The sequence below is a fragment of the Desmodus rotundus genome, chromosome 3, assembly GCF_022682495.2.
Source record: "Desmodus rotundus isolate HL8 chromosome 3, HLdesRot8A.1, whole genome shotgun sequence".
NCBI lineage: Eukaryota > Metazoa > Chordata > Mammalia > Chiroptera > Phyllostomidae > Desmodus > Desmodus rotundus.
This window is the reverse complement of record NC_071389.1, coordinates 23,184,693-23,206,805: the sequence shown is the minus strand read 5'-3', so window position 1 is coordinate 23,206,805 and position 22,113 is coordinate 23,184,693. Positions and strand designations below refer to the sequence as shown.

Sequence of the window (22,113 nt, the reverse complement as noted above, 5' to 3'; positions counted from 1 at the left end):
AGGCTGCCCAGGCCTCACCAGCTTCCCTCCCAGGCTCCTTCCTGGGAGGAAGGGGCTGCCTGTGCCGCAGCAACAGGGCAAGGGAGGGAAGGAGGCTGGCAGGTGTTGCAATCCACAGTCCCCGGGCCTGTCAGAGGCCAAGCCATTAACGACAGGGCTGGGGAGAGAAGCCAGACTGCAGCTGTTTTCAGGAACTTGTCTAAAGAGAGCAGAGACCAGGGAGGCCAGGCGGCTGCGGGGCTGCAGGCTCCAGCGTGAGTAGGGGAGCCCCAGGGAGAGCTGAGCCTTGATGAGGGCTTGGAGTCCTGTGGCCACTCCCCACCCCCTAGCTCTGCCAAGTGCCAGTATGCAGGGGGCCCAGGCCTGGGACCAGAGCTCCTGCCTCTAGAGCTTGTCCCTTGGATCCAGGAGCCCTGGACACTGAGTCTCTTTTCCTAGAGATGTCCCCACTTAGGGGGGAGGGGGACATTGCATCAGGTAAGTCAGGATCTGCGGTGTCTGAGGACACCGAGGTGGGCCCAGGGCCGGGCCTAATTGTTTTCCCTCTCGGCGCCTCTGTCTCTCTGACCGCTGTGTCTCCACCCCTCCCTGTCTCTATCTCCCGTCTAATTTACGCTCCATTTCTCTTTCTTTTTCAGCCCCTCTCCGGCTTGCCTGCGCTCTGAGTTTCTGTCTGTCTCAGAGTCTCCGTGTGCCTCTCTCTGTCTCTCACGTCTCCCTCCGCCTTTTGAATCTTAAACTCTCTTGGGTGTCAGACTGTTTATCAGCCTCCAAGTGCCTCAGTCCCTCTGCTGTCAGCATCCTTGTCCCTTGGGCTCTTTCCTCTCCCTGTCTGACTCCGCGCCTCTCCTGCCTGTCTGTGTCTCCACGGGTCTCCCTCTGTCACTTCGTTCGGTGTGAGGGACTTCGCTTTCTTACTCTTTCTGCCTCCTGTCTCTCTGTCTCTCTGAACCGCATCTGGGAAGGTCTCTCCCCCTGTTCATTACCAGCCCCCTCCTCCCTCCCTCCCCCCTCCCGTAGCAACAATGTCCAGGTGAACTAGAGGAGAAAGAACAGGGAGAGAGGGGTGTGAACTGGAGAAAGGAGGGCAGGCGCAGAGGCTGAGTGGAGGGAAAGAAGAGGGAAGCAGAAAGAGGGGGTGTGCTGCAGGACTCCAGGGGCAGTGCGGGGTGCTGGGACCCAGAAAGAGTCAAAAGTGCCCAGAGGAGATGGCTGGAGCCCACGGAAAACTGGAGGGTCAAGGAGCTCCAAGTAGGGGGCCTAGAAATGGGGGTCTTGCAGCCACACAGCATGGCATAGACAAAAGCGAGGGGCAGTGACCACGCAGCCCTTAGGCGGGGGAGAGGGCACTCAGCCATGCTGGGTTCCATGAGGTGGTGCCCGGCTTCACAGCACATGAAAATAACAGAGTTATTGAGCACTGTCTCCCTGCGGGCTCCGCGCTGAGTGCTTTTGTCACGGATCATCTGGTTTCATCCTCACCACAGCCCTGAGAGCGGGCGCTATTATTATCCCTCTTTCACAGATGGGGAAACTGAAGCTCAGAAAGTAACTTGTCCAAGGTCACAAAGCTGGTAAGTGGCAGTGCTGTGATTCAGACCAGCTGGTCTGACTCACAGCGAGCAGGGCTCCCACCCCCGCTGCCCCAAGAGAGGAGACCATGCTCCAACAGGCCCCAGACCTCATTCAGCTGAGCTGGGGGGCACCCCGGGCAGCCACGGGGGACCAGGGACTGATGCCAAGGGTGCCAACATTCAGCAACCCAGGGGAAGGAATGCCTGGCCTCTTGGGGTTTGGTGGCCTACTCAGGATGGGAGCCAGAGGCAAATGGTCCCCCACTGCGCGTGGCTGGGCCTGAAGCTGACCCGTGCTAATGCAGAAAGGCTGGGGAGGCTCAAAAGCACATGGAGGTGGAAACCATCATCCCAAAATCGGGACCAAAGAGGCTAAATCTTCCCCAGGGGAGGGGGGCGCAGGGGGAGGTAATCAAATGGGCATGCTATAGTAAGAAGGCCGCCGACCACTGACTGGCAGACTGGGACGCTGTGAACAATGGGGCAGGTTTCTCACTACACAAAGTTCCCCGCCGAGCAGCAAGTGGAGGCTGAAATCCAGCTTCTTCTCCAGTGGCCAGGCCCTGGTGTGGGGCTGCATCGGGCCAGAGGGAGGGGCACTTTTTTCCTGATTAGCAAAAAAAGTGACTTATGGGCTAGCCACCTGGCATCCTGATCCTGCAATATGCACGGACAGACTAGACAGGGGTATCAGTCAGTTTCCTGGGGGCCACATCAGCCTCGTGGCTGCCTTCAAAGGGCAGAATGTAATTTTAGGACTGTACAAATGTAACTACTCCTTAAGTAGGGGCAAGGAGCTCGGCGCTGCCACTAGACAGAAACAAGGTGTTGGGCTGGATAAAACAAGGTGGAGGTCCTGATTCGGCCCTCGGGCCTTGTGTTTGCCACCTGTTTGGTTAAGGCCCCCACAAGTGGAAACAGCCTTGGGTATCTGGCCAGTTCTTGTTCACACCTTTGTTTGGGAGGGAGAGAAAAGGGAGAGAAGCTTTCTCCCTCGTGAGCACAGGGGATCCGCTGGGACACCGCCTGGGTTTTCATGGATGTACATGCTGGCTGGTTAGCGACTCCCACTGACCTGCCACCAAGAATGTCAATTAGCACTGGAGGATCCGGTGTCTGGCCCCAAACCCCAACGGGATCAGAGCAGATGGTTAAGCTGGAAGCCCACCCCCAGCACACTTCCTGAGCTTGGAACTAATGCTCCCTCCACCCGGCTCTGTCACCATGACTACAGGACACCCGGCCCCAGAAGGCCTCCAGAGGTCTGTGCCCAGAATGGGGGGTGTATTAGACCCCTTGTGTGTCCCACCTCATATCCTCCCCACCACCCCTTCCCCTTCAGCCATTGCCGAGGCTTCCCACAGGTGTAAGCTGACAGCCTCTTGCTTCAGCTTCTCCGTGGAGTTGTCCCTTTTTGCCAGGGAGCATGTCTGACGCTTCTGGCATGGCTCACCTCGGAGAACCTGCCTCATACCCACGTGTGACCAACCGGATGTGCCGGGCGTTTAATACCCCAAGGGACATCCCTAGACCAATGGGGACAGGCGTCGGTGGATAAATGTTTCCATCTTCCCTCCCGTTCAAGGGATAAACTGTCCCTTGGGGGGACACTTCTGAAGCATGTACACAGCTCCTTGGAGAATTCCAGCAGGATTGAGTCCCAATTGTCCATAGAGGTGACCAGCTCAGTGGATGACATGCCCTTGCACTGGCTTTCCCTTCTTACCTGTTTCATTCTCCCTACTCCTTCACTCTGTTCCTGGGATCTTCCTAAAATAAACTACCTACATGCAAGCCCTCATCTCAGCTCCTCTTTCAGGCCAGCTGATCCAGAAGGGAAGGGGAGCCAGTGCTGTTCCTCGCTGCTCCTTTCCCTGCTCTCTCCTGGAAGGCAAGGATAATAACAGTGGCTGTCACTTATAGCCATTTCCTGTGTGCCGGGCCTTCTTCCCAAAGCCCTATGTAGTAAAGGCTGTTACCCCCATTTTGCAGACAAAGAAACTGAGGCTCACAGAGGTCAAGAAACCTGGCCAGAGCCACACTGTAGCAGAACAAGGATTAAGCTCGACTCTGACTCCAAAGTCCAAGGCCTTAACCATCCCCCCACCCCACCCCACCCACCTGCATGTGAGCACCAAGCAGGCACCATGGTGGGGCTGGGAGCCTGGAGCCTGCCCACAGCTGCTCTGATCCTCCTGCTGCTCCCCAGAAGTGAGTATGGCTGGGGCTGGGGTGCTGGGGTGAGAGGGGAGTTGCAGGGAGAGATATCGGGGGTGGAGGACAGATTCGAGTCCCTGCACTGACACACTGCCCCTGGGGCCCCTAGAGAATCAAGACTGGGCCATAGATACGGGATAGCCAAGGCTCCCGTCCACAGACTTCAAGAAAGGTGAGAGACTGAGCGGGTCAGCCTGGAAAAGGTCAGGTGCCCCAGATCCTGTCTGCAAATCTCTGCCAGGCTGTCAGAAGGAACCTCTGACTTCTGTGCAGTCTTCATAGGCAGCAAAGGGATCAGGGCAGGAGCCATAAAGAGGTAGGTTTCATCCTGAAATAGGAAGCCCAGGCAGAGTTCTCCTACTATCGAAACTCTGTCTCAAGAGGTGGAGACCCTCCCGTCACTGGGGGTGTGCAAGTTGAGGCTAGGATTGACAGGGATCTTGCATGACAGGGGTCAGCAAACTTTGTCTGATAGTAATATTCAGGCTTTGCAGGAACAGGCAGTCTCTGTTGCATGTTCTTATTGGTTTGGTTTTATCCCTTTAAAAATGTAAAAGACTGCCCTGGCTGGTGTGGCTCAGTGGATTGAGCACTGGCCTGTGAACCAAAGGGTCACCAGTTTGATTACCAGTCAGGGCACATGCCTGGTTTGTGAGTCAGGTCCCCAGTAGGGGGCGCATGAGAAGCAACCGCACGTGGATGTTTCTCTCTCCTCTCTCTCCTTCTCCCTCCCTTCCCCTCTGTCTCCCTCCCTTCTCTTCTCTAACCTTCCCCTCTCTTTCTCCCTCCCTTCTCTCTAAAAATAAATAAACATTTTTTTTAATGTAAAAGACCTTCTTAGGTGGCAGGCCATATACAAATAGGCACTCCTTGCCCTGTTGTAGAGGACATAATATCAGGTGGAGTTTTGAAGTAAACAGTTTTGCAAGTCTGCTTCCAGTCTGAAAGTCTGAGTCTGAGAAGTAGCGAGACCCCATGAATTTGCTTTGTGACCCCAGACGAATTGTTCCTCCTCTTAGGGCCTCAGCATCCCCAACAGGAAAATGGTCCAAAGGACACGTGAGAGAGGAGAGAAGGCATGGTGGGCAGAGGGCAGTGCTTTATTCGGTACATATGCACCTCGGGCTACTCTGTGCTAGGCACTGGGAACACAGAAGTGAGAGAAACAGGCAGCGTCTCTGGCCTCAGGGAACCTACGTCTAGCTGGGGAGACAGACAAGCAAGTAATCCCACGACTCCGTAAGTATGAAGGACAGTGAGAGCTTTGGGAAAGTTCAGCGGACTTGGCCTGGTCTGGGTGGTCACTGCCTGGTCTGGTTCCCCTCAAGATGCCTAAATGTTAACCAGGGGAAAGAGGGGCGGGAGGAGAAGAGCCCCTCAAAAAGCAACAGCAGATGCAAAGACTCAGAGACTGAAGAGAGCATGGTGTTTTCAAGGAAGAGCAAGAAGCCAGGGTGACTGGAGCCGAGACAGGAAGGTCCGAGCTGGAAGTGGGAAGGTCAGGCAGCAGCAGCCAGGCCACGAGAGCCGTGAGAAGGCGCTGGGTCTTTATCCTAATCATGGCAGCAAATACCCACCTGTCAGATACTGTTCCAAGTGCCTTACACATGTTATCGCATGGAGAGCTTCCAGCAACACTAAGGTGGAGACTATTTGTATCCCCACTTTACAGATGAGAAACCGGAAGCACAGAAAGTCTCAGTAACATACCAGGGTCACAGAGTTAATAAGCAATAGACCTAGGCAGTCTAGGTCCCACACCCTTGCTCTTATCCATCCCACGATGCTGCCTTTTGGAGCAGAAACGCGCCACTGAAGTGCTATGGTCGAGGTTTGGAAACACAATCAGATCTGAGTTCTGAAAAGATTGCTGTGGCTTCAGGGTTCTTATCATTGTAATCACTGCTTTCACCATCCTCTGAGAGGGCTCCAGGGAGAGGCCTAGACTCTATCTAGTGGTGTGCTGGAGCAGGCTTGCAAGAGCTAATTGTGCACACCTCTTCCCAAGTTCACATTCAGTGAGGTCATGCTGGTAGCTTGCAATCCACTGTGGTGGGAACACTTCACCAGGGAAAGCAGCCCATACTACAAATCAGGATCGCTTTGCCTCTGCATAGCCAGCTGGAGAACTTTTACCTCCACATCACTACCTCTGTCTCCTTCCCAAGAGCCTCTCACAGTCCCAAACACAGCTCCCCATTCCACATTTGGGGGGGTGAGGGCCCTAAGTATCAAAGGCCGAGCTTCCAGCCCAGCTCTGCCAGGCAGAGGAGTCACGTGTGGCCCATTGTCTTCCATCCTAGGCCTGGAGGAGTGCGGGCACATCAGCCTCCCGACCCCCATCGTCCAGCTGGGAGATGCTGTCACGGCCTCCTGCGTCATCAGCCAGAACTGCAGCCTCCTGGGCCCAGAGTCAAAGATCGTGTGGAAATTGGGAACAGAGCTCCAACCCGGGGGGAGGCAGCAGCGCTTGCCGGATGGGACCCAGGAATCCACCATCACCTTGCCCCACCTCAACGACCCTTGGGCCCTTCTGTCCTGCTATCTGCGCTGGGGCCACAGCCTGCAGATCCTGGACCAGGCTGAGCTGCAGGCAGGCTGTAAGTCCCTGCGGCCATCCACCAGCTCCGCCTCCAGTGCCCGCCTGCCAATGCTAATAAGAGCCATTCTTCCTTGAGCTCTTCTCAATAAGCACTTTATAGGCTCGATATTAGTTCACCTTCCTTACTAGTGGATAGTGCTGTTCAGCCCCATTTCTCAGATAAGGAAACTAAGTTCAGACAGGGTAAGTGATGTGCTGAATGGAGGTCACAAACTAATAAGGATGGAGTGAAGATTAGTAACAGGCAGTGTGGCTTTCAAGAGCCAGTGTGGTGACTGCTACTCTACGTGGCTGCCGAGTCCGCCCGACCCCCAGCCACAGCATGGTGTGTTCAGGGAGGACGTTCTCTACCAGCCGGCTTGCTCCCAGCTTCTCCCACACCCCAGCCTTCTGCGCAAACTGCAAGGAATGGAGTTTGCGCCAAACCAACGCATAAGAAAAAACAAAGACAGACAAGGCTCTTATATAAGAGTCGGTAATAGTAGAGCTGATGCTTACATAGCACTTACTATGTGCCAGGCTCTGCTCTGCACACTTTATGCTAGTAAGTCGTTCATCCCTTACAAGAACCATAGGGAGTAGGTATGTTACCATTTACCCCCATTTTACAGAGCAGCAAACCGAGCAGTTACGTGACTTCAAGATCACACAGCTGATGAATGACAGAACCAGAATGAAAACCCAGACTCTACCCTCTCACTGTCGAAGGGGGTGGAGTGGAGGGGGCTGAGGTTCCCTGGTGCTCGTTCCTGTGCGTGCCTGTAACTGGTTTCCCCCAGGGCTGCACAGACACAGACGAATAAATGGAGCGACCCCAGAGCAAACAACCCAGAGCAGGGAGACAAAGCCAGCTGGTCCCAGTGGCGGCTTTCTGAGTGGTCCCACCCAGACCCTCACACTCCCCATCCTGTGCGCAGACCCTCCCGCCACACCCCACAACCTGTCCTGCATCATGAACCTCACCACCGACAGCCTCACCTGCCAGTGGGAGCCAGGACCTGACACCCACCTGTCTACCAACTTCACCCTAAAAAGCTTCAAGTGAGTAGGGGTCTCCACTCCAGCTCCATTCCTTGGGGTGCTGGGGTGGGGCACAGGGAGGACTGTGGGGATAGAAGAGACAGGGGCAAAGATGGCAGGGAGAAGGGAGCCTTGGCTTTCCCTCTGCTTGACACCCACACCTGGCCTATTGGCAGGAGCCGGGGCAACTGCCAGGTCCAAGAGGAAGCCATCCCTGACTGCGTGCCTGAGAACGGGCAGAGCCACTGCTCCATCCCCCGCAAACACCTGCAGCTGTACCAGAGTATGGGCGTCTGGGTGCAGGCAGAGAACGTGCTAGGGACCCAGGTGTCCCCGCAGCTGTGCCTGGATCCCATGGACGTTGGTGAGTGATGCGCTGGGTGGAGGGGAGGGAAGAGGCCCCCACAAAGGACAGGCCCAGAGAGGCACAAAGTGGGAAACAGAGACCCAACAATGAACAGACACTGGAGGACCCAGACATAGAAAAGAGAGACAGACACAAACTGGGGTGCCGCTGCAGACAGAGGCACTGAGGAAACACAAGAGCCGGGACACACATTAATTCTTCTGGCAAATTTCTTGAAGCGCCTACTATGCGCTAGGCGCTGTTCTGGGTGCGAGGGATACAGCAATGAGCAAAAGGGCAAAAATCCTGTCCTTGGAACGTTACATTCTAGGGGGCAAAATATGTAAACTAGAATGTCAGCTGATGGTAAGTGTGATGGGGAAATTAAAGCAGGGAAGGGGTGGGCAGAGCTGGGTGGGGAGCAGTTGCTATTTCAGTAGGTGGTCAGGGAAGGCCTCACCGAGAAGGTGACATTTGACAAGATCCTTGAAGGAAATGAGGGAGCAAGACACTGGAAGTGTGGAGGGAAAGCATTGCAGGGAACGACCAGGGCAAAGGCCCTGGGGCAAGACAACGAAACACACCTAGAGAGAAAGACACATATTCGGAGGCAGACCACAGAAACAAGATGACATAGAGAGTAAGAGACACAGAGAGAGGGCAAGGAAGAAGGACACGGGGACCACATGGATGGAGAGCCAGGGAGAAGAAGGGAGCCACAGGCAGGGCGAAGTGGGAACTAAAGCAGGGCCCCATAGGATGGGGCAGAGAAAGGGTCTGACAAGCCCTCTCCTTGCAGTAAAACTGGAGCCCCCGACACTATGGGCCCTGGACCCCAGCCCTGAGCTGGCCCCACCCCAGCCAGGCTGCCTGCAGTTGCGCTGGGAGTCACGGAAGGCAAGCCTGTACATAGAACAGAAGTGTGAGCTGCGCTACCAGCCACAGCTTAGAAGAGCCGGCTGGACCCTGGTGAGGTGGAGGGCCACCTCAAGAGCCTGGGGTGGGTTCGCTGAGGGGACAGTCAGTTGAGCTGGCCCTGAAGGGCACAGAAATCCAGGCTCAGAGCCACGTCCTGCCCCACCAGGTGGGTCCCCTGCCCTCTAGCAGCCTCCAGCACAAGCTCTGCGGACTCCATCCGTCCACAGTCTACACCCTGCAGATGCGCTGCATCCGCTGGCCCCTGCCTGGCCACTGGAGCGACTGGAGCCCCAGCCTGCAGCTGACCAGTGCAACACAGGGTAAGTGGATGGGGTAGGGCTGGGAGCAGCCGTCAGGACCTAGGCCCACCTCCAGGGCCCTCCCTGACCAGCACCCCCTCCTCTCACTCCATCCACAGCCCCCAGCATCAGACTGGACACGTGGTGGTGGCAGAAGAAGCTGGACCCCAGGACCATGGATGTGCAGCTGTTCTGGAAGGTGCACCCCTCTGAAAGCCACCCCTGAGACCTCCCTCAACCCACACAGACCCCTGTGGGCTGGGGCTCAGGACTCCGCAGGGTCTGGGAGGCTTGGAGGCATTTGTACGTGATTTGCATGCACTTTGCATGTGCCTAGGAAACGGGGTAGTGCCCTTCTGGACTCGCCTATGGCAAAGGGTTGGCTCAGTGAATAGTTGAGTGCCTGCTGCACACACCAACTTGCTTCTTCCCTCCCTCCCTCCCTCCCTCCTAGGACCTGGCATAGAGCAACAGAGGGAAGAAGGGAGGGAGGGAGGCTGGCTCCCAGGCTGGAAGGCTCAGCTCCTGTTGTCCATCTACCCCATCTAGAAGCTCTCCCCCACTCAGGGCAAGATGGGCATCCCCCTTATCTTTTTCCTCCTATGCCCACCACAGCCAATGCACCCAGAGGAAGGCACCGAGCAGATCCAAGGGTACCTGGTCTCCTGGAGACCCTCGGGCCAGGCTGGAGCAGTCCTACCCCTCTGCAACACCACGGAGCTAAACTGCACCTTCCACTTGCCTTCAGAAGTTCAGGAGGTGGCCCTTGTAGCCTATAACACTGCTGGGACCTCTCGCCCCACCCCAGTGGTCTTCTTGAGGAAAGGTGAGAGGGGCAGGCAGCTAGGAGAGTATGGTGCTTAAGCATGTACATTTGAAGGCTCGACTGCCTGGGTTCAAATCTAGTCCTGTTGCTTGGTAACAGTGTGACCTGGGCAAGTTACTTAACCTCCCTGGCCTCTGTTTACTCATCTAGCAAATGGGGATGATGATAACAGCACCCACCGCAAAGGGTTGGTGTGAAGATTATGAGCTAAGACATGTGCCTGGCACCAAGCAGCTGCTCGATACACGTGAGCTATGACTATCATAAGCCAGACTCAGGTTAAGCTGGTGGTGGCGCCTACACACTGTCCATTCTGCCAAGGAAGGTGGGAGGGAAAGCCCATCTGCGATCTGTGCTTTTCCAGATGCAGCACAGTCCCTTAGCTAACTGCTCGTTCTCCAGAGATCAGCCGCCGCCACCCCCAGGTTCCCCTGAACGGGAGTCCTCACAAGGTGGGACTAACAACGACAAACGCTAATATCTCACTGACCAGCTGCACGACCTTAGATGTTACTGGACCTCTCTGTGTGTCTTCTCACTGATAAAACGGGAACAGCAGTAGCGCCCCCCACCATGGGACTGTTAGCATAGGCCAAGGATTATACGTGGCACATACTGAGAACTACACAGTGACAGTTAGCTTTTGTGGTCGCCGAGCAGCGCTCTACCCCAGGCGCCACATACTAGGCTTGTCCCACACATCATCTCATCTAATCTGCACCAAGACCCTGTGAGGGAAGAATTTTTATCATCATTTCCATTCCACAGATGAGGAAACTGAGGCTCAGGTGTTGACTTGCTCAAGGTCACCCGGTTTGCAAGTAGCAAAGCCAGGATTTGAACCCAGGTTTCTGGCTCCAGGGCCTGCTTTCTTTTCACCTCCATTCCAGCTTCTTCTAATGTCTACAGGCCCAGCTCTGGGTGGACTGCATACCGTGGCCCGAGACCCTCACAGCCTCTGGGTGGGCTGGGAGCCCTCCAGCCCTCAGCCTCGGGGCTATGTGATTGAGTGGGGCCCGGGGCCCCCCAGCCCCAGCGACAGCCATAAGACCTGGAAAGTGGAGCATAACGGAAGCATTGCAGGGACCCTGCTGCAGGGTGAGGCAGCCCTGGGTGGGGGCAGGTGGGCAGGGCTGGGAGGTAGGAAGGCAGAGGGCCAGGGGGAACCTGAACCACCCCAGACAAGCAGATTCCCGAGTCTTTCATGATCCTTCACTGGTCTCCCCTCATATACATAGAATCAGGAAGTTCTTCTTACAGTCTAACTGGATCCTCTCTTGCTACAGCCCTGACTCTGCCACCTTTCTAGCTCTCTTTCCCAATTTTTCCCCCTCACCCCTACCAAACGACCTGCAGAAGAGACTGAGGAGAATACCCCTGCAGCAAGAGGCCCAGGTTATCCCTCACGAGAGGTCTGAGGTCAGCCTCTGATGGTCAGCAGAGCCTATCCCCTAATCAGAGTGCCTACCCCGTTTTCTCTCTGCAGAGAACATCAGGCCCTTTCAGCTCTACGAGATCACTGTGACTCCCTTGAACCAAGACACCATGGGATCCCCCCAGCACATCTATGCCTACTCCCAAGAGACAGGTTTGTCAGCCACCAGGCCCCTTCTCAGAATCCTCTCCTCTCTCTCTAGCCCAGCCTAGGCACTGACAATCGGGACTATGAGGGAACATCTCCTTCCTCCCCTCTGTCTGGCCCAGAGAGGGTGCCTCCCAATCCTAAGATTGCCCCAGGCTTACACTGGACCCCGGTGTAAGCAGCTAGAAAGAAGTCAGGTGGTGGGGTGATAGAAATTAGGCAGTGAGTTTGGCAGAATTCAGGGAGCAAGTCTGGCAAAAATCAATCAGTTGTCCTGACAGAAATAAGGTGTCATATGGGATAGAAATAGAGAGAGGGCCTGGCATAAATTCAGAGTCAGTGGCAGAAATTGAATAGTGAATCAGACAAAAAGGCCTGGTAGTAATCAAGGAGTGGTGCTTTGGAGTCAAAGAGAACAGGTTCAAATCCTAGCTCAGCTGCTTTTTAGGTGATGGGATTCAAAGTTCCTGAGAAAATGAGGCTTGGACACCAGTCCCCTCAGACTCTCTTATGTCACACACCCAGCACTATGTCCCAGTTCCAGGGCCTGGGGAGCCACAGGAAGTCCAGCTGGGCCCTCCACCCTGCCCCCGTGAATCCTGCACCTCTCTCCCCTTTGGCAGCCCCCTCCCACGCCCCAGAGCTACATCTGAAACACATTGGCAAGACGTGGGCCCAGCTGGAGTGGGTGCCCCAGCCCCCTGAGCTGGGGAAAAGCCCCCTCACCCACTACACCATCTTCTGGACCAATGCTCAGCGCCAGTCCTTCTGTGAGTCTATCCTCAGCCCCAGAATACCCAGGAGGGGGTGCTCAGCAGCCATGGAGGGAGCCTCCAGCATCCAGGCCCAGGCTAACATTTCTCTTCTACTCCCAGCCACCATCCTTAACGCTTCCTCCCATGACTTTGTCCTCCCTGACCTGGAGCCCGCCACCTTGTACCACGTCCACCTCATGGCTGCCAGCCAGGCAGGGGCCACCAACAGTACAAGCCTCACCCTGATGACCTTAGCCACAGGTAAGGGAGAGGAGGGCTGGCCAGACAAGGTCAACAGGGAGGGTGTCTCACGGAAAGTATCTCCATTTTGGAGTAGACTAGGCTTGTCTATATCTCCCGGTCCCAGGAGGAGACCCAGCCCTTCCCTCAGATCCTAGTCTGAGGGAGGAGACATAGCCCTGTCCTTGGATCCTAGTCTGAGTCTGAGGGAGGAGACATAGCCCTGTCCTTGGATCCTAGTCTGAGGGAGGAGGTCCAGCCTTACTAGTATGCACACTCACCTCTTCTGGCTTTCTGCTCATCCCAGGGGAGTCCAAGCTGCACGTGATCCTGAGCCTGTTCGGCCTCCTGCTCTTGCTCGTCTGCCTCTGTGGGGCTGCCCGGCTCTGCTGCAGACCCAGGTGAATCAAGAGATCAGACACCCTGATACCCCTCCCCACCAGGAAGTACAGGCCCGAGTGAGCCAGTCTAAGTCTGTCCCAGCCTTCCCAGGCCTCACAGCCCATATCTGGGAGTCAGGCCCTCCACCTTCTCCTCTCTGCCCTTAGCAGCTATCCCTTCTGCTGCTAGGAATGGGTGGGAGAAAGGATGGAAAGATGCGAGGGCACGCCTGACCCTGCCTTCACCTGTCCCCTTCTGCAGCAGGAAGAATGCCCTCTGGCCAAGTGTCCCAGACCCAGCCCACAGCAGCCTGGGCTCCTGGGTGCCTACCATCACAGCAGAGGTGAGAACTCTAGAGGGAGAGGGAAATGGGGTTGGGGGTGCTGGCCCAGGCTCAAAGCAAAGGGATGCCCCTCTGAGTATAAATACTCAGGTCTTCACTTCACTTCCTAGCAAGATGACCTCCCTTTGAAGTAAAGCAGACCTGAGTTTGCACCTAGTTCTACCCATTTCAAAGGCCCAGACATCTCACTGTGAAATGGGACTAATCTCACACAAATCATTGGGGAGATGAACCAAGCTAAGTCTGAACAGCACCTAACACATACCATGAACACATGAGGTACTTTGCAGGTGCAACTCTTTGAGTTCCAGCAGAGGGCAGCCAGAAGGTCCCCACACTGCCCCAATTCAGGAAGGGGCAGTGGCTGGGGCAGACATCTGAAATGAATCATGCCCTCACCACCTGTCCTTGTGTCCAGGAGATCTTCCAGCTGCCCAGCCTTTGGGACCCCAGCTTGCCACCCATCACCAAGGTCACGGTTCTGGAGGAGGAAGAGAAGCAGCCAGGGCCCTGGGAGTCCAATGACAGCTCAGCAACCTGTAGTCTTCCCACCCTGGTCCAAGCCTATGTGCTCCAGGGAGACCCAAGAGCACCTTCTATGCAGCCCCAGTTGCAATCTGGCAACGGTGACCAAGTCCTTTACGGACGGGTGCTAGGCAGCCCCACCAGCCCAGGACAAGGGCACTACATCCGTTGCGACTCCACTCAGCCTCTCTTGGGGGGCCTCACCCCAAGCCCCAAGTCCTATGAGAACCTCTGGTTCCAGACCAGCCCACTAAGGACCCCAGAGCCTCTAGTCCCAAACCAGGAGGATGACTGTGTCTTTGGGCCACTGCTTGACTTCCCCCTTCTGCAGGGACTCCAGGTCCATGGGGTGGAAGGGCTGGGGGGCTTCTAGGGCTTCCTGGAATGTCCCAGCTCCCTCTGCCTCAGGAAAAGCAAAAACACTCCTAGTTTCCCTAAGGCCCCCAGCATGCCTCTCCCATGCTCCCAATGCCCATGGGCTGGGCCTCCCATTTTTTTTAATTTTTTAGAGAGAAGGGAAAGGAGGGATAAATAGAGGGAAACATTAATGTGTCGTTGCTTCTCATGCACCCCCTACTGGGGACCTGGCCTGCAACCTAGGCATGTCCCTGACTGGGAATCGAACCAGTGACCCTTTGGATCACAGGTGGCACTCAATCCAATGAGCCACATGAGCCAGGGCCCTCCCACTTTAAAGGTCAGAGACTGTTTCATCCAGCCTGCCTACTAGCCTTTTCTGCTTATTTCCTGGAATTTCAGTCTCTTAAACTGCTTTATGGTTCAGTTTAGTTTGGTATTATTTTGAGGAACACTGTGTGTGTGCCTGAGTCTCTCTTCTTTTTCTTTTCAGAGGGGCGGGGCGGGGGGGATGTACCTTTCAAAATTGCTGGTTGGTTTATTTTTCCTTCATTCATTCAGTCAACCAGAACCCCATCTGGTAGCAGGGACTCAAAAATGGCATAGCTCAGTCCATCCTCACAGAGCTCCCACTCTAGCGGTGGAGACTTGAAAACAAATGCCTGGGACACAGTGGCCAGGGTACCTGGTAGTAGTCACAGAGCAGGATACAGACCTCAGAAAATAGTAACCCCCGTTGGGGAAGTATAATTAAAAACAAAATCTCCCACCAACCTAAAAAACCTCTCTAGAAGGACGGAAAAGGAAGAAAACAGTTTTATTATTGAATGAGCATTAAACCAAAATGTGATGCATATCACAGGCAATTAGTTAAAGGGCTTGCAGAGACAGGAAGAAATGGTACTTTCACATGGCCAAGTGGACACGACTTCTGGCATACATTTTCCCAAAGTAAGCAACAACTAGTTCCCAAGCAGGAGGACTTGACAGAACCATTTGTCACACAGGAATCATCCCCAATTCACCGGGTAGATGGGGTACTCACCTGTGTTTGCTAATTGTATTTATCCAAAAGAAAAATAAATCTCTCACATCTTTATGACAGCAGGTAGTGTGCAAGTTGGAACCAGGCGCCAGGTGAAGTTAGGCTCCTACCCTCCCGCAGAAGACGGGAGATGGGGCACTATCTTCCTCAATGACTGCATTTCAAAGAAATGGCTCTAAGGTCCTTGAGAAAGACACTCCTGGGTTGTAAAACTGGCAAGAGGCTTACTTAGCTATTAAAAAGATTTACATTCATGTCAAAAGGGCAAAAAGCATTCACAATTACAAGTATTCTTTCTCCCTTTTTTGCACCAAGAATTAAAATTTATTTTTCTTACTTTCAATTTGTATTTGTTCTTACACTCCACATTTCACAAATATTATCACAGCTAATACTGAATACTCACTATATAAGGGGTGCTTTGCATACAAGTTCCTCAGTCCATCCTCTAACAACCTGAAAAGGACATACTGTTATTACCACCCTCATTTGATGGATGAGTGGATGAGTACACTGTGAACCAGAAAGGCTGAGTGACTTGCCCACGGAATCACACAGTGAGTAAATGGCGGTGTTAGGATTCCAACCCAGAGCTGTCAGATTCCACGGTCACGACCTTAACCATCAGGCTACAAGGCTGCCAGAGAGGAGGCTGAAATCCAGTCGTTCTTACTGGGTCTCATCCTGGGCTTGGGGGGTGGGGGTAGAAGTGATGTTGAAACACTAGATTCGGGGGAGAAGGCTAGGACAGACCCCCAAGGAGGCCCCCCCAAAAAAATCGGGGCCGAGATCAGGAACGTAGAGTGGGATTAAGAGTGGGATGTTACGTCCAAGAAAAAGTGGCATCTTAAAATGTATACAGCACCGCACCCCACTAACGCGGCCAGGCAACCACCACGTCCCCCACCTCCAGCCACCGCTAACCAGACCAGACTTCTCCACTCAACCCATTTCCATTTCCAATCCACCCTCTCGGTCCTCCTCTGCTCTGGTCTCGCTGCTGCACTCGATTGGTCGAGCCTGAGCCAGTATGGCTGCGCCCGTGTAACCCGGTCTGTACCGCGAAGGCGACGGCGGCGCCGCCCGCGGGGGTCGGAAGTCATCATGCTGAGGACTGCGTGGAGGGTGCTGAGTTCCATTCGCACCCAAGCTCCACTCCTAGGGCCGCCGGGTGGAGGGTGCGCCCGAATTCCATCCGACCGCTGGGGCCTTCCCTCACCTCCTCGCGGTGAGGAGCTGAAAAACGGGATAGCAGGAGTAGGGAAAGGGTTCGGCGGAGATGAAGGACAAGGGAGGACGAGGTTAGGGGAGAACTGCCGCGGCAGGTTAAGAGAGAAAGGGTGGTGGGTGGGGAAGAAGTGAGGCGAGGTGGGCGAGACATGGGGCAGCGTGGTGCAGAAGAAATGGGACGGCGGTTAGGCGCAGAGGGTCAAAGACCGTGGAAGGAGGGCCATAGGAAGGAAGCGAGGCTGGACTATTTAAGGGCATGGCTTCAGTCCTCTCTATTATGCATAGGTCTCCTCCTCCGGGGCGCCCGCAGATCTGCCATCCAGAAACCAGGTAGGAGCTCCTGGGTGGGACTTGGGCGGAACTTGGGGCGGAAGAGACTGCCTATAGAAGACTTGGTGGGGCCGAGAGGACCGAGGCGGCTAGTTTAGCCACTACATGGGGTGGGCCAGAGGTCCAAAGCAGAAGGCCCCCCAACGTCCACCTTGTCACAAAGCAATACTCTAAAACCTCCCTGCGGGGCAAGGGAGGCGGAGCACGGGAGCAGGAGAACCTTCCGACTGGGTATGAGAGAAAATGAGCTAGCCAGAGGGACCCTACCCACGCCTACCTAGTATATAGCACTTTGTGCCTGTCCTCCTTTGGTGGAGGGTGTGGTTTCCCCTTCCAAGGCAGTCTGCATATTGGTAAAGATGCTAGCCAAGTTAATTCTGCTGACTCTAATTCTAAAACCAGTGTAAGAGTATCTGAGAGGATCCTCGATAGTATTCAATGATAACACACGAAAAGCAGCCTTAGCACTGTGTGCAGTAAACTATAGCACGTATTAGTATTTATTACTATTACTTGCTCAGCGGCAGAGTAGGGTCCGCCTGGAGAGGACAAGTTGTTCTCCCCCATCTCTCTCCCTCACCTTGAAGGGAGGATTGGGATGCACATTCCAGGGCTGAGAGTTTCCTGTGGTCTGTGTCTTGTGCTTACATTTCAAGTGTCCTAAAGCTAGGGGTTCCTCCTCGGCCCCCTTATTTCACTCATTGAGTCAGTTGGCAAGTGTTTGTTGAGTGCCTGTTCTGTGCTGGGCTATGGATCAGACTGGGGAGGAGAATTCGAAGGAAGTCAAATTCAGTACACCCACAGGAGGACCCATCCTGCTGGGGATCTGGTAATGGTAGAGCCAGACAGGTGTGAGAGGTGAAGGCACAGTACAGGATCTTAGTAAAGGCCATCTACGCCTAGCATAAAATATCAAGACAGGTGCCTGGGGAGTTGCAGAGGAAAACCGAGCCCAGAGATATCCAGTGCCTTGCTTGAGAACTTCTTCGTCTCTGATAGAGTTGGTAAGAAGAGTCAGTTAAGTCTGGAAGGATGGGCAGTGAGAGTTGACTCTGAATGTTTTCCATCCCTCCATTTGACAGTCCAGCCCAGCCAAGATGACGACCCACCCCCTTCCACACTGCTCAAAGATTACCAGAACATCCCTGGAATTGAGAAGTAAGCAGGAAGAAATCTCTTTGATGAGGCAGGGGTCCCTGGGAGGATCGCCAGGGAAGGGGAAGACAGTGGCCTCGAGGCCTGGCCTGCTATGGAGCTTGATTTAGAAGGGGGCAGAGAACTATGGAAGCCCAGGCTTGGTGAGAGTAAGAGGGCAGCAGGGACAGATGGAGCTTATGGGGCTCAACTGCTTAGTTTTCATGTGCTCTGAATGGAGACCCTATACCATTAGATACCAAGGAGGCAACATGTCTCATGGGTCTTTGTAGAGATTTCTCATCCGAGGTCCCCTCAAAAGCTCTGTGAGGAAAGAAATATTATCCCCATTTTATGGGTTATCAACCTGCCCAAATGTCATACAGCTCCTAAGGGACAACCTGGGGTTTGAATTCTGGGCCAAATGACACCAAAACCAGGATCCTTCTGCTCAGCCCTGTCCTGAACGGGGGTAGCTGGGCAGCCCCTCTTGTCCCTCCCACTGTGTAGTGTGACTTGAGAAAGAAACAATGATTACAGAATTGAAGTGTCTCAAGACAGATTGAACCTTATTCTAGCTAAAATGGAAACCCTCCCTTTGTGCTCCCTGGGATGAGCCTGGAACACTCGGGCTGACGGCCATGATTTTCTGTAGTTACCACGTCGTTCCACATTCTCAACTCAGCAAATCAGATTCATGCTGACTTTTAATCCGTGGGAAGTGGCCAATGTCCAGAGAGACTCATTTGTTGTAAGAGAAATGTTGAATCATCCCTGCTTTTCAAACTAAAATGAAAACAGCATTGCTTCCCCTTCCCCCTGTGCCCCCACATCTTTCTCTCATTTCTGTGATTTTTCCATAGGGTTGATGATGTCGTGAAAAGACTCTTATCTTTGGAAATGGCGAACCAGGTAAGTGGACTGTGCCAAACCTTAGCCTTAACCTCCCTCTGTCCTCTCCTCTGGTGACACCTCCCGTCCCGTGCGTCTCAACTCACAGCACTTACACCAGTATCATTGTCTGTCTACTTGTTAATACCTCAAGACCGAGCAGCTCAAGGGCAGGGATAGTCTTGTTCCCCCCTTATGCCCCTAGCACCTGACAAGCAGTAAGTACTCAATAAAGATCTGATGCCTGAATGAATGAGCAAGCTTTAGGGACATTCATCCAACAAGCCATTTCTCCTATCAGTAGCACTGGCCTTGGGCTCACCTAGATGTGAAAAGCCATGTGGTTGGCCAGAGGCCAGGCCCTGAGCCTTATGGCCTCGTGGCTGTAGCCATGACTTTGGAAGTATGAGGGCTAGTTCTTAATGGGGTGGCAGACTTCACAGATTCTCTGTCTCTGTCTTCAACAGAAGGAAAAGCTAAAAATCAAGCAAGCGCAATTGATGAACAAGGTTGTGGCAAACCCTGAGGACACCCGTTCCCTGGAGGCTCGAAGTTGGTCGGGGGCCCTTGGGGAGTCGGGGTACAGGGGAATCTGCTAACTGGTACTTGATCCAAGGCTCTCACCTACAAGTACAGTAGGAATTAGATGTGGCATATTAAAGGGAGGGACAGGAAGAACCAAGGGTGATGAAAATTGTGTATCCTAAGCGGTGTGACGCTAGAGTCAGCACCCAGGTCCTGCCTTGTACCTCTGTGAGCTCAGCGGGGTTCCTCAGGGACCCAAATTCGTCTGTCTCCCTCCACTCTGCAGCTGGGGCGGTGTGAAGGAGCCATATGGTCAAAGCCAAGGTTCCCACTGCCCTGAGTGCTCCCAGAACTCTTTGTGTACAGAAAGGGCCTGCCATAGTTACAGTCTCTCCATGGGGCCACCTTCTGCTCTTGCCTTTGACCCCATTTTTGCAATATTGGTAGGAATCGAACGAGAATACCTGAAGGAAGGATGTTCTGGGCTTTAGGAGATGAGTGGGCATTGATAATTCTGAAAACTCATTAGTAAAATCACAGAGATAAGGGTGGCAGCTGGAAGGGGAAAGGCAAGGAGCAGACCCTTGGCAGTTTGGGAATTTGATCTTATTGCATTGGCTAGGACCTCTAGTGCAGTGTTGAATCGTTAATAGGAATACTCTAACTTATTGTACTGTTAAGAATGCTATTTGCTATGGTTTGGGGATGATACTTTTATAATATTAAGGCACTTCCCTTCCTTAGGCTTTGCTTTCTAAAGGAAAGATAATCCAAAGTCTTTTGGGATCTTGAAATTCAGAGTGCGTCGGGAATTACAGAGAGCTGTACAAGAGCCTTGGTGATTTGTTGTTCCTTGAGGTCTTAATACATAACCCAGATCCGGGCCCTTCCTTCCTCTGTGCCTGGCTCTCATCCTCTGTGGTTTGTGGTTTCAGTTGTTGCCTTGACGGTCAAGATCCGCAATTATGAAGAACACATGCAGAAACATCGAAAGGTAAGCCTTGAGCATTGCTCACAGCTGAACACCGGCAGTGGGGGCAGAAGAATCTGCAGGTGAAGGGCTCTGGGTCCAACGAGGCAGCTTGAGATTCGAGGAAGCTACAACACCATGGTGCCCACCCCTCAGCTGCAGTGGGAAAAACATTTCCCTCCCACCTCCAGTAGAGAAATGGAAGCCTTCCGGTGCTGTACTGAGCATCACCAATGGTCAAAAACACAAACTTTAGAGCATGGTCACAGTGTCTGACACATAGTAGATGCTCAGTAAATATTTGTTGAATGCATGAATGGGGTCAGGCTACTCTGGGTTCAAATCATAGCTCACCATTTCCACTTAACTAGTTACGTGATTCTGGGAAAGTTACTTTACATGTCTGAGCCTCAGTTCTGTCTGTAAAATGGGGGTCATAATAGTACCTACTGACAGGATTGCAAGGACTATATGAAATAATACAAGCAGCCAACATGATGCAAATAAAGTATCTAGGCCTCTTCCTAAATACTTTACACACACTAGTTCATTTAACCTTGGTGCCCATCTTTCCATCCCATTTTACGGAGGAATCATCTAGGCATGTAGTGGTTAAATTATTCCTCAAGGCACAGCCTGGGAAATGATGGGCCAGGACTTGAAACTAGGTCATCTCACTCCAGGGCCTGTATTCTTAACCATTATGCCATATCTCAACACAGTGTTGGGCCCACAGCTGCTAGTATTTTTAATAAACACACAGTTGTGAATACAGACCAGTCCAGCTCCAGGCTGACATCTCAGTGTCCCATGGCACGGGTTGAGCCTGCTCCTTGAAGGTCAGAGTTCTGTTCTGGAGTGTGGATCACTAGCCACTAGCCTCACTGCAGAATTTTCTCGTGGAGCAGCACCTAGCTGTGGGTGGGGGTTTCCCGGGAAAGCGAATGTTCTTCCCTCTGCTCCACTCCAGCTCACAGTTTGCTGAGCTGTGAGGGGCTGAGTGGATAGTGTAGGGAAAGAGCATGAATTTGGAGTGAGACCAGTAGGCCCATATTCAAGACCTGGTATCATTATTGAGCCTTTATTTTCTCATCTGTAAAATGGGAATAACAATACCTACCTCAGAGTTGCACTAATATTTGCATGAGACTGTTGGGACGTTTCAGGGAGATGATAAAGTGACTATCCTTAGTTACTATGAAGTGGCACGCCACTGACGTGCATAATAAGGAAAGGAATACCAACTCTTACAGGACAAAGCCCACAAGCGCTATCTGCTGATGAGCATTGACCAGAGGAAAAAGATGCTCACAAACCTCCGCAAGACCAACTACAAAGTCTTTGAGAAGACGTGCAAGGAGCTGGGGATTGAGTACACCATCCCCCCTCTGTACCGCCAAAGAGTCCACCGCCGCTGGGTGACCAAGAAGGCTCTGTGCATTCGGGTATGAGTCCAAACCGCTGTTCCGGTTGGCCCCATTCTGGGACTGTGGCAGAGAGAGAAGGGAGGGGCATCTCTTTCTGATCAAGGCATAGAACTAACTGGCCCCAAGGTCTTGCGGTGGCTCACAGGCCACCGGCCCCATGGAGAAAGGCTGGGGTTACAAGCTGGGGGTGTCAGCTGCTCCCAGTCAGAGGTCTTACATGGGATTACAAAGTCTTTTCCTGCTCCTTTCCATCTCCAGGTTTACCAGGAGGCTCAAAAGCTGAAGAAGCAAAAAAGGGCCTTAAAAGCCGCAGCCGCAGCCCGGAAACAAGGCCAGATAAACCCGGAAAGCTCTTCCAAAGTTGGACCAGAGGCAATCAAGGAAAACCAATAAATTCTGTTAAAGTTACATCTTTCTGCCTTGAAGAATAATGGGAGAGAAGGCGGGGCTCTTTGTGACCTGAGGAGGATTTCGCTCGTTCTTTCATTCAGCTCCAGGATCCCAGAGTTGTCTGAGGCAGGGTCGCTGTCCTCACCCATCAGAGGACACAGCGTCATAGCACACCTCACACCCACA

At 53.4% G+C, this 22,113-nt stretch overlaps 2 protein-coding genes across 6 annotated transcripts; both read left to right on the top strand.

Moving 5' to 3' along the window:
* Positions 1-129: 129 nt before the first annotated feature.
* On the top strand, positions 130-15,373 carry CSF3R (colony stimulating factor 3 receptor). 5 transcript variants are annotated; one of them, XM_045190981.2, is made up of 17 exons: positions 130-254; positions 1,526-1,574; positions 3,567-3,785; positions 6,095-6,391; positions 7,311-7,434; positions 7,590-7,777; positions 8,559-8,728; positions 8,844-8,997; positions 9,096-9,175; positions 9,592-9,802; positions 10,712-10,900; positions 11,289-11,390; positions 12,008-12,154; positions 12,260-12,400; positions 12,687-12,780; positions 13,022-13,103; positions 13,522-15,373. In XM_045190981.2, the coding sequence occupies exons 3-17, from the start codon at positions 3,722-3,724 to the stop codon at positions 13,999-14,001; spliced, it is 2,523 nt and encodes an 840-aa protein (XP_045046916.2). In that variant the 5' UTR covers positions 130-254; positions 1,526-1,574; positions 3,567-3,721; the 3' UTR covers positions 14,002-15,373. The 5 variants fall into 5 exon arrangements, with proteins under 5 accessions (XP_045046916.2, XP_045046918.2, XP_045046915.2 ...); XM_045190982.2 differs by having other exon boundaries at positions 199-477; XM_045190983.2 differs by lacking the exon at positions 1,526-1,574 and having other exon boundaries at positions 161-254.
* Positions 15,374-16,030: 657 nt separating this feature from the next.
* Positions 16,031-21,945, top strand: MRPS15 (mitochondrial ribosomal protein S15). The gene is made up of 8 exons (XM_024554800.4): positions 16,031-16,258; positions 16,546-16,590; positions 17,673-17,748; positions 18,588-18,636; positions 19,083-19,167; positions 20,076-20,134; positions 21,364-21,555; positions 21,796-21,945. Exons 1-8 carry the CDS (start codon positions 16,135-16,137, stop codon positions 21,928-21,930), a joined length of 765 nt encoding a protein of 254 aa, XP_024410568.2. The 5' UTR covers positions 16,031-16,134; the 3' UTR covers positions 21,931-21,945.
* The last annotated feature ends 168 nt before the right edge of the window (positions 21,946-22,113 follow it).

What these genes read in the sequence shown, in the direction of transcription:
- CSF3R (XM_045190979.2), top strand. Translation starts at nt 441, where the DNA reads ATGTCCCCACTTAGGGGGGAGGGGGACATTGCATCAG. An exon ending in AGTGGTCTTCTTGAGGAAAG is followed by an intron (nt 9,803 to 10,711) that starts GTGAGAGGGGCA and finishes TAATGTCTACAG; the next exon opens with GCCCAGCTCTGGGTGGACTG. An exon ending in CGGCTCTGCTGCAGACCCAG is followed by an intron (nt 12,781 to 13,021) that starts GTGAATCAAGAG and finishes CCCCTTCTGCAG; the next exon opens with CAGGAAGAATGCCCTCTGGC.
- MRPS15 (XM_024554800.4), top strand. Translation starts at nt 16,135, where the DNA reads ATGCTGAGGACTGCGTGGAGGGTGCTGAGTTCCATTCGCACCCAAGCT. An exon ending in CCTTCCCTCACCTCCTCGCG is followed by an intron (nt 16,259 to 16,545) that starts GTGAGGAGCTGA and finishes TATTATGCATAG; the next exon opens with GTCTCCTCCTCCGGGGCGCC. An exon ending in AGAAGGCTCTGTGCATTCGG is followed by an intron (nt 21,556 to 21,795) that starts GTATGAGTCCAA and finishes TTCCATCTCCAG; the next exon opens with GTTTACCAGGAGGCTCAAAA.